The sequence below is a fragment of the Camellia sinensis genome, chromosome 5, assembly GCF_055761805.1.
Source record: "Camellia sinensis isolate YWXY chromosome 5, ASM5576180v1, whole genome shotgun sequence".
NCBI classification, from domain to species: domain Eukaryota; kingdom Viridiplantae; phylum Streptophyta; class Magnoliopsida; order Ericales; family Theaceae; genus Camellia; species Camellia sinensis.
The window spans coordinates 216,872,430-216,883,897 of record NC_138965.1 but is presented as its reverse complement, the minus strand read 5'-3'; the positions used below and the strand labels follow the sequence as shown (position 1 = coordinate 216,883,897).

At 37.2% G+C, this 11,468-nt stretch overlaps 1 protein-coding gene across 1 annotated transcript; it reads left to right on the top strand.

Annotated features, from left to right (window-relative positions):
* Positions 1-3,970: 3,970 nt before the first annotated feature.
* Positions 3,971-5,032, top strand: LOC145792091 (uncharacterized). The gene has a single exon (XM_082872581.1). The coding sequence runs from the start codon at positions 3,971-3,973 to the stop codon at positions 5,030-5,032; it is 1,062 nt and encodes a 353-aa protein (XP_082728707.1).
* The last annotated feature ends 6,436 nt before the right edge of the window (positions 5,033-11,468 follow it).

Sequence of the window (11,468 nt, the reverse complement as noted above, 5' to 3'; positions counted from 1 at the left end):
AGAATGGATGTCTATCTGTTTGGCCTCCTGATTTACTGCTCCAGCTCTTGATCTTGGCTTGGCTTCCTTGAGTGCTCAGATTAGCCAGTTTCAGTATGTACTGTCTACCTCACAGCTATCTCCATCTACCTTCATTGTTTCCTCTTTTCATTCAGGTTTGCTTGGGTCTTCTTCAGGTATCTCTTCGTCTGTCTGGCTTTTTTACTCTAGTGTCTTTTATCATATGACTCGTAATCTCTTTTTACTTCAGAATTGTACTCCTCCTCTATTTTCTATTACTGTTAATGTTGCTAATGGGTCTAGTATGTCAGTTATATCTCTTGGGTCTGTCCTACCGTCTGCTATATCTGCAGTCTCTATTCCATCTGTCTTGTATGTTCCTCAGTTATCTGTTAGTTTATTATCTATTAGTTAACTTAATGCCTCTGGTTTTGATGTTATCTTTTCTTCTTCTATCTATTCTATACAGGATCGGATATCCAAGCAGCAGATTGGGACTGGCCGTATAGTTTGAGATCTCTACATAGTGGAAAGCTTGTATCTGTCTATGTCTACCTCTCCGACTGTCTTTTATTCTTTTCAGTTAGATTCTCTGTCCAGTCCTTTCTATTTGTGGCATTCCAGATTAAGGCATTTGTCTGTTGACCACTTACGGTCTTTAGCTCATTCAGGTATATTGGGTAAAGTTTATCTTAGTCAACTTACCGAGTGTCCGGAGTGTAAACTTGCCAAAATAACAGCCTTATCTTTCTTTAACAGTACTTCTATATCTGCTACACCGTTTTCTTTAGTTTATACTGATGTCTGGGGTCATTTTCTTGTTCTTACTAAGGGGGGTTCTGCATACTACGTGTCATTTGTTGATGATTCCACCCGTTACACGTGGGTTTATCTTATGACTCATAAGTCTGATTTCTATCAAATATACCGTACCTTTCAGTCTATGACTACTACTCAGTTTGGGTCTACAATTAAATTGTTACGACTTAACTTGGGTGGGAAATATTTTAAAAATGAGTTATGTGAGTATTTGGTCAATTTGGGTACCATTCACCAAACTTCTTGTACAAATACACCTGCCTAAAATGGTCGAGCCAAGCGTAAACATCGTTATCTCCTCAAGACAGTTAGGTCTCTTCTTCTCTCTGCCTCAGTTTCGGTTTCATTCTGGGAGGAGACAGTTCTTACTGCTGCTTTTCTTCTCAACCGCATGCTTCACCTTCTTTCTGGTCGGTCTCCTTATGAGGCTTTGTTCTTTCAAATTCCTAACTACTCATTTCTTCGTGTGTTCGGGTCTACCTGTTTTGTCCTTCTTTCCCGCAAAGATATGGCCAAATTTAGTGCCCCGGTCTGTCCTCTGTGTCTTTTTGGGTTATAATCTTATTTAGAAAGGCTACCGCTGTTACGATCCTTACACTCGTCATCTTTATACCTCCCGTCATATTGCTTTTCTCGAAAGTCTATCTTACTTTCTGCTTCCCCCTCTTACTGCTCCAGTTTCCAAAGAGGATTTGGTTCACATTGACCCTTTTTCCTTCTGAGGTCCCGTCTAATGAGTACATTTCCATTGTTTCTCTTAAGCCCATTCCTACTTTTCCGTCTGCATCACCTATGGCTCATTATTCTTCTTCGACTTCTTCTTCCCCTCCATTGTTGGTCTATTCTCGTCACCAAGCTCCTCCACCACTAGTTGTCTCTACTCCTACTGCTGCTCTTTCTGCTTCTGACGATTCTGATCCTGCTATACACCGATATCCTCTTCGTGAGCGTCGTCCTCCAAACAGGTTGTGTTGGTCTAATACACATTTTTCTGCTTTCTATCGTACCTTTTTGTCTGTTATTCATTCTTTTTCAGAACCACAGTCTTACGCGGAGGCCTGTTAGGATCCTAATTGGGTTCAAGCTATGGAGGATGAGTTGTTTGCCTTAAAGAAGACTAACACTTGGAAGTTGGTTCCTTTGCCTGCTGGCAAGAATCTGGTTGGTTGCAAATGAGTCTATAAAGTCAAGACTCATTCTGATGGTTCTCTCAAGCGCTACAAAGCTCGTTTAGTTGCCAAGGGTTTTTCATAAGAGTATGGTATTGATTATGAGAAGACATTTGCCCCTGTTGCCAATATGACTACTGTCCGTACCTTGATTTCTGTTGCTACTGTTCGACATTGGCCTCTCTATTAGATGGACGTTAAAAATGCTTTTCTTAACGGTTATCTCACTGAGGAGGTCTACATGCGTCCTCCCCCCGGCCTTCTTCACTCCTCTGGGTAGGTTTGTCATCTTCAGCATGCTCTGTATGGTTTGAAGCAGTCTCCCCATGCTTGGTATGATCGCTTTCAGACCGTCGTTACCGAACTTGGGTTTCATTATTCTGCTTCCGACTCTGCTTTGTTTCTGAGATATACCTCGATTGTTTTTGTTGCTCTCCTACTCTATATGGATGATATGATCATCACTGGCTCTAACTCTTCTGCTATCTCTAAGGTTAAACAACATCTCTTTCGCACCTTCAAAATGGAGGATCTGGGCAAGGTTTTGAAACTCGAACCGGACGGGCCGGTTCAATCGGTTGAACTGGTGACTGGGTGAGGTTCCGGTCCGGTTGGCCCTCTTAACCCGGTCATGTGTAAAACCCGGTGTATTTATTGAGAACTGGTGAACCGGTTGACCTATTCACGGGTTGATTGAACCGGGCCGGTTTGCTTGTATATGTATAAAAAATAATAATTTAGATATACTTTTATTTTTCATTACTGATCTTTAGAGAGCAGCCATCTAGGGCTTCTTCACTTCTTCACACAAGTCTCTCCCTCTGTTAAGAGCAGCCGATCTGTCTCTTTGTTTTTTTTTGGCCATTAACGAATCAAGTTCTCAACTTACACACAGATTTGCACACCACTGCTACCAAAGAATCTCACCCTCTAGCCTCCAGGTATTATTTTGATGGATCTTTGATCTCTTTCTTTGTTTTTTATAAAATTTGGGTCTATTTGAAGAATGCTTTGTTTTCTGTTTTCCTTCACAGAAAATTACAAAAAAAATAAAAATAAAATCCTGTGTTCTTTTTGTTTAGGTCTATTTGATTTGATGTACTTTTTGTTTTGAACTTTCAGTTTCCTATGAAAGGAAGAAGGAAAAATCAACTTTTGATAAAAAAAATAATAATAATAAAATAAATCATTAATTACAAATCACTTGTGTTCTACCAGCGTGAAAACACGATGCACATTGTGATCTTAAGCTAAGTTTGTAGTTCACCTTTATTTGGTAGAATGAGAATTATTCCTGACTATTCTCTCTTGTACACCAAATAATTAACTTAACTCCTCCAACCCTTGTTGTTTAGATTATATGCACTAAATTAATTGTTAGTGTAGATAGATACAATGAAAAATTAATTGTCCTCCTGCTGCTGTTGTTGTTGTTGTATATAGATTGAAAATTTTTGTCACATGATATACTATATTAATTGTTTGATTTCCTTTTTCTTGTTTTGGATAGCCATGAATAATTATGATTATTTTCCTTTTCTTATGACCTATTTTACTGCATGCGTCTAATAATTAGAAGAAAATTAACTTTCAAATTTTCAACTACACTTAATTTAATTATTTTGTTGAATCTGAATTTTTTTATTTATTTTTTATTTTTTATAATTGAGTCTCTAGCCAGAATAAGAGTAGTTTTTTATTATGATTATTGTATTGTATTGTAATGAATCTTACTTTCTGGAATTTTAATTTGAATAGGAGTATTGTTTTTTCATTTTTCTTATTTTCATTTGTTCTTATTCTACTTGGTAGTTGTGAGAGATGTCATCTGTCCAAAATTCAACAGCTAATTCCACCCAAGCCACAAGGGGAAAATCTGATATTGCAGGGCACATGTTATCGAGGGACGAGATGTCAATGCGAAGAAGACTTACTCATGTATGTATTGTGGGAAAACTATTAAAGGTAGAGGGATTAATAGAATGAAGCAACATCTTGCAAAAAAGTCAGGTCAGGTTGGGCCATGTAAAAAAGTTTCCCCATATATTCAGTATCAAATGCATGAGTCTTTGAAAGCATTTGTTGAAAAGAATAAGCAAAGTACAGAAAATTATGATGAATTAAATCCTTATGGTCCAGGTGGTTTTCAATTTGAGGGTGATGATGTTTACGTTAATGTTGATGATGAGGCTGATGAGGTTGTGGAAACAATTCCTCGGAACAATAAGGGCATTTCAATCAATGAAGGAGTTGGAAGTGGGAATACGAGTAGAGCACCAATAACACATAAAGGGAAAGGGAATAAACATAAACCAACAAAAATCGGTGATTATTTTGCACCAAGGACCACTTCGGGTTCTCAACCAACTATCAAAAGTGCCCTCCAAACTAAAGAAGCCATACATAGAGCACACATGATTATTGGCAAATTCTTTTATGATACTTGTATTCTAGTCAATGCTTTGAACTCCATTTATTTTCAGCCTGTGTTTGATGCCGTAATTGCCATTAGTCTAGGATATAAGGTCCCTACTTACCATCAACTTCGAGTTCCTTTATTGAGAGACTCAAAAAAAGAGCTTCAATCGTATATTGACACTTTGAAGAGTTCGTGGGCTATGTGTGGATGTACTATTATGGGTGATTGTTGGACTGATGGTAGACAAAGAAATCTAATAAATTTTCTTGTGTATAGCCCTATGGGAATTGCTTTTGTGAAATCAATTGATGCCTCTGATGCTGTCAAATATGCTACTCTTCTTTCTAAATTGTTTCTAGAGGTTATTGAGTGGGTGAGAGTGTCGAATGTTGTTCATATGGTGACAGATAATGGAGCAAATTATAAAGCTGCTGGAGGACTTGTAAATGCAACTTACAAATCTATAAATTGGTCTCCATGTGCAGCTCATTGCTTGAACTTAATCTTAAGTGAAATTTCCAAGATGAATCATATGTATGAGCTTGCTATTAAAGCATCAACAGTGACAAGGTACATATACAACCGTTCATGGTTGTTAGCTTGGTTGAGAAAGAAGAAGAGTTAGACTGAAATTGTGCGCCCAGGAGCATCGTGCTTTGCCACTACTTTCCTTGCATTGCATAGTATTTATGAGCATATGCATGATTTGCAAGCTTTGGTGACAAGTAAGGCGTTTGCAAGTTCAAGGTTTGCCAAAGAGAATAAAGGAAGTGATGCCATTAATATCATTTTAAATAAACTATTTTGGAAGGATTGCTTCATCACTGTTAAGATTGTTGAGCCACTTATGCGTCTTTTGCGTATTGTTAATGGAGATGAGAAACCGTCCATGGGATATGTTTATGAAGGCATGTATAGGGCAATCAAAGGTGTTAAAGATATTTTCAAGAGAAATAAGAGGTTGTATAGGCCTTACACAACAATCATTAAAACTCGTTGGGATAATCAATTGCGGAAGAATATGCATGCGGCAGCATATTGATTGAACCCAGCTTTTCAATATGATCAAGCTTCATTTTGCAAAAAGCTAGAGGTTATGAATAGTGTACTTGATGTGATTGAAACTAAAGCCATATCAAGTAAAACAAAACTCATGAATGAACTTCGATTGTTTCGAGATCGACAAGATAGTTTTGGAAGAGAGCTTGCCATTACTACATCTAAGAAAACACAACCTGGTAATCGCTCTTTTTTTTAATAGTAATTATCATTATTATTTGCTTTTGATTGGAATATTTTATCTCATTTATCTATTTCTTGTTTCTTTTTATTTTTTATAATATTTTTCTTTCTTTCTTGATAATAAGATGAATGGTGGAAGATGTTTGGACATAGTGCTCCAAATTTGCAAAAGTTGGCCATTCGAATTCTTAGTCAAACTAGCAACTCTTCTGGGTGTGAAAGGAATTGGAGCATCTTTGAACGCATACATACAAAGAAGAGGAATAGACTAGAACATCATAGGCTTAATGATCTTGTGTATGTTCATTACAACCTGCGATTGAAGAATAGGTAAATTAATCTTTCTCATATAGTAACTAATGGATTCTTTATTTTATTCGTTTATTTAGTCTTACAATTGAATCAATATAGGAGGTATTACAAAACAAGGAATTATGATCCCATTGACGTTGAAAGCATTGACAAAACCGAGTTTTGGATTATTGAAGAAGAAAGACTAGAACAAGAGGAGCCTCCATTGCTTGATTATGATGAGCTCGAAAAAATGCTTTGTGAAGAAGATGAGCCTCCACGATATAAGAGGTAATGTCATGGTCTACGAGATGGTTAAAAAATAATGTTTCATCATTATGCAACAATCTTTTTTATCTATCATTATCAAAATGATAGCTTAATGATTTTATTTTAACTATGTAGATGATGTTGAGGATGATATGGAGGTAGAACTTCTTGGAGATGATATCGAATTGGGATCTTTTGGTAACGTAAACATTGATAATAGATCAAACAACCCAAGCTCTAGTGCAAATGCAAATGAGAATGATGATGATGATGATTGGCTAAATTATCATCCCTAAGAGATTTAGGCAAAAATCAAAGATTGTTTGTGATGTTGTGTTATGTTGATTTTTATTTTTATTTTTAAGAATGATATCATTTTGTAAACATCTTTTTACATTTGTTGCTTGAGATTTATGTTTTATGTCGGTACACTTTGGACTTACTTTTGTCTTTTTTGTAACTTATGTTTTATGGATTGCTTTAGTTGGATGCTTTCATAATTTTTATTATTATGATTGTTGTTTTTAGCAGCTAAATTTTCATCTTTAATTTTATTTGTTGTTAGTATGTCAAGCGTTATGGCTTATATTTAGGATTTTTTTTTTAAATATAGGAAAACATCACTAAAAATATTTAAGAATTTTTTTTTAAAAAAAAATTGAAAATTTAATATTTATATTGTTAATTTATATATATTTTTTAAATTATTTATGATGCCACGGTTCGATCACCCGTCCACCCGATCATTTTTCTGGTTACTCACCGGTCCAGTTTTTAAAACCTTGGATCTGTGTCCATTGCGGTATTTTCTTGGTATTGAGGTTGCCTCTTTTCCAAAGGGCTATTTTTTGTCTCAGGCCAAGTATGCTAATAAGGTTATTCACCATGCCGGTCTTACTGATACTAAGGTTTCTGATACACCTATTGAGCTTAATGTGAAGCTCAACTCTACTGATGGTGTCCCTCTGGATGATCCCACGTTATATCGAGAGTTCGTGGGTTGCTTAGTCTATCTGACGGTTACTCGCCATGATCTTGCCTATGTTGTTCATATGGTTAACCAGCTTGTCTCTACTCCTCGCTCTATCCATTGGGCTACTTTGGTTTGGATTCTTCGCTATCTCCGAGGCATTATATTTCAGGGTTTACTGTTGTTTTCTACTTCCTCTTTGGACTTGGTGGCTTATGTTGATTCTAATTGGGCAGGTGATGTCACTAATCGCAAGTCCACTTCTGACTCCTGTATGTTTCTTGGTGATTCCTTGATCTATTGGAAGGCAAAAAAATAGACTGTTGTTGCGCGTTCCACTGCTGAGGCTGAGTACCGTGCTATAGCTTATGCTACTGTTGAGATTGTTTGACTTCGTTGTCTCTTGACTGAGTTGGATGTACCTCAGTCTTCTCCGACCTCTCTCTATTGTGACAATCACAATGTTATTCATATTCCCCACAATATTGTCTTCCATGAACGGACGAAACACATTGAGATTGATTGTCACTTTATTCGATAGCATCTGCAGTCTGGCTCTATCTCGCTTTCTTTTGTCTACTTGGCTTTGCAACTGCGGACTTCTTTACCAAGACTCACACTATCGCTCGGTTTTAGTTTCTTCTTAGTAAACTCTCAGTATTTTCTGCTAAAACACCTTGAGTTTTAATGGGGGTGTGAGAATATATTGTATATGGCATGATTGTGTAAATAGGAATTAGTTAGTATTTCCTTTTTCAATCATAGATTTAGGGCTATATAAACTGATGAACTCTTTGTAAAATGACACAATTGAATATACAAAATTATTCAGAAACTTACAGGAACAACTCTCATTTTGGGTTGATGTAGACTGTGTAAAAGTATTTGATGCAGCAAAACATATGGAGTTGTCCTGCGACTTGGTATTCCATATCATCCACCTGTAAGGGGATTTGGTGTTTGTTATCGAAGCTATCAATGACGAGGCAAATTCATTCTCAATGTGTGGACATATTTTGCAGCAAGTTGTATTGATACGTAAGCACTTTGGTAAATTTAAAGCCAATCGCGTGAACGTAAAAGGTAATATGTTTGTCCATGAGTTGGCTAGAAGAGCAAAGCATAGTAGTGTCCTGCAAGTGTGGATGGAAGATGTTCCAGCTTAATTATCAGCGCTTAATTTTAGAGAGGTGATTGTTTTTTTTGTAATTCCGTCTTTCCTTTCATCATTTAAAAATAATAATAAAATAATTATAATAAGGTTGTTTAATTTGAGTTATTTGAATTTACTTTTTTTTTAATATTTTAAGTAATTTTTAAATTGTTTAAACACACCTAACATAAATACACTTAAAAAATATAATATTTGTGAAAAAATTAACTAAATAGAAAAAACACAAAAAAAATAAAAATAAAAATTCAACATATTTTTCGTATTCTTGAGTATTTATTAATTTTTTAAAATATATGTTTTTCTAAATATTTTACTTTTTAAATACATCTAAGTAAGGTACATCTAAAAAAGTTTTAAAAAAATTGTTTAAAATTTTAAAATATTCACTAAAAACAAAGAAATACGAAAAATAAAAAACTCAATTTCTAAAAAATTAAAACAAAACACAGTGAGTGTTTTTTTGAGTTTATAAAATGACAATAAAGACAATGGTTAATTTTTGAAAGTTTTGAGCCAATAGATTAAAGCTTAAATATTTTTTGGATCAAAATAACATTACATATGGAAAATGATATATGTCTATATGTTTAAATTTTATCCATTTTTAAATGTGTCATATATTTGTCTAAGCTATAATTTGGGAACAGACTATTTTAGTATTTTTTTTGTTTTTTACGAAAATATGTACAGAAAAATAGAAAGAGTAATGTGATACCTTATAGTGACTTTTTGACTAAAATACTTATTTCTCAAACGAGGCCTAAGTATCTATTTAAATATCACTTATCTATTCATCTACATATTTAATGACATTTATCTATCTATTTAAATGATATTAACCGTCGCATGTTAGAATGCATCCCACATAGTCTAGAGTTATCCTATCTGTGCTGGTTGTAAAGTTTCAGCTTCCTTCTCCTTTATCTGGGTTTTAAGAAGAAGCGTGGGTTAAACTTTTTAATTTGGTATCCAAACTTGGTTAAGTTTGTGACTAATGTACTGTTTGTTTGACTATTGTATGTTGTGGTCCAGGAGGGTGTGTTGAAATGTATTTCACATCATCTGAAAATGCGACATATATGTGTAGACGTCCCCGAACGCCCCGGGAGGGTGAGTCCCGTTCTGTTCATTTGGGGTCACTACAGCTCAGGACTCTCAAATTGTCACGGCTCTAAATCTGAACCAAAGAGTCCAAATCCGGCAAATCGTTTTAAGAAAACAGATTTTTGAAAGAAGTGCCAAACATGGACTGCTTTGCCAGATACAGAGTCGCCACCTAAATATTTTATTTTGGGAAATTTAGGGAATCCTGATTCGTTGCCTAAGGCCACGTGTCCGTCATCACCAAAGTTGCCTCGGCTCGGGAACTTGGGTACGATTGGGGAAGGTCACTTCGTGAGCACCCCCGCTCGCCCGATCAAAGATCGGCCTCTACTAACCATGATATCTAGTTTTGAAAACTTTATGCGTTCTTATTCCGGTTATTAGCCTAGATTTACTATGTGATGCGCACAGCATACAAGTATAGACTGGATCATCTGAATTGGAACAAAACATTTCATGTTTGTTTATTTTGAAAATGGTTTGATGGTGCTACCCGCGAGTAGGCTAAGACGTGGATTTGCCACCCTCAGGTGGGCTTAGAAAACATGATTTTGCCACTATCTAGTGGGCTTTTAAAACACACATTTGATGAATTGTTCCAATTCAAATAACCCAACCTTCACCCACAGGCATTCAGGCAGTTTATATCACATAAGCACATAGCCTCATGGTAAGCATGCTATTCATGGCAGTCACTCACACGCATGCAAGGATGCTGAGAGGGAGATTTATGATCTGGATTGGGCCGTGGAATTGGGCCGGACAGATTTGGGCCGGACAGAGTTGTGCCAGAAAGATTTGGGCCGAACAGGTGTTGGGCCAAGTTGTGTGGCCCAGCCTTGAAGGAAGCTGCTCGGTTAAGGCAGCGCGTGGATTGACCGAGCTGCAAGGATCCGCGGTTACGAAGCCAGTCAGGTGAAAGGTCCAGCGCTAGGAAAGGCAAGGTTGGACCGAGGTACCTTTTTGCTTGGCAGGAAGGTCGACCGCAGACAAGCGTGAGTTGTCCCGAGCTCGGCTTTGCCGAGATGCCGCCGAGTCCGGTCCTCATCTGAGCTTAGCTGTTGGAGTACTTGGGCATGATGCGCAGCATGGCAGACGATGGCCGAGATGGTACTGCCCGGCTGCCGAGCTCCTAGGAGAATGGGCAGGCAGTTGGGTTAGGTGGTGCTCAGCAAGGTTTATGCTAACAGATGGGATAGTAGTGCCACGTGTTGAGAGGACACTGGGAGTAGATTTGGGGCGCAAAAGGTATATAAACACGTCTGTGCCCCCCATACGCGACAGATGAACATTTGGTGAGACAAACACTAAACACTCTCCCTTCTCTCTATCTATCCCCTGTGTGTGTTGTAACTAGATCGTCGGAGGGGTTTTCCGGCCACACACCGCCGGGTAGCTCACCGCTATTGTGCTCGCAGGTGATCGGACAAAAACGGAGCTTGGAAGAAAGGAGTACGGGCTTGCCGGAATATTTGCTCCCCGTACAGATGCTAAAGCATAAAAACTTACCAAGTACTCCAAGCCAAAACAGAAACTAATTAGAAATCTATGCATGATCCTAATTATACAGAAATGCCTAATGCAACACATGCAAAAATGCAACTATAGCAGGCTCGGCTATTCTAAGATGGCATATGATGATGCTACAGCTAACATGTATTCAACTTGGAATTGAAATACGAATGCAGTTAGTATGATGCGCCGAGCCCGGTGCATGCAAGACAGATGAATGAATGCAAACATGCTATCATACTGTATGCTAATTGAAACATGCCCTAATCTAACCATCATAAGCGGATAAATAAAAGGGAGAAAGACGTGGGGTTGGAAGACATACATCGCACACACGCACACTTATTACAGTTGTACCCTCGTTCGGAGGGTCCGAATAAAATAATATACAGTCCCAAATGAATAAATAATACAGTCCCCATAAATACAAAAATCCTAATTAATTTATAAATTAATCTAGGAAAGCTATAAACTGGCATGCAAGCCAGGGACTGCCTT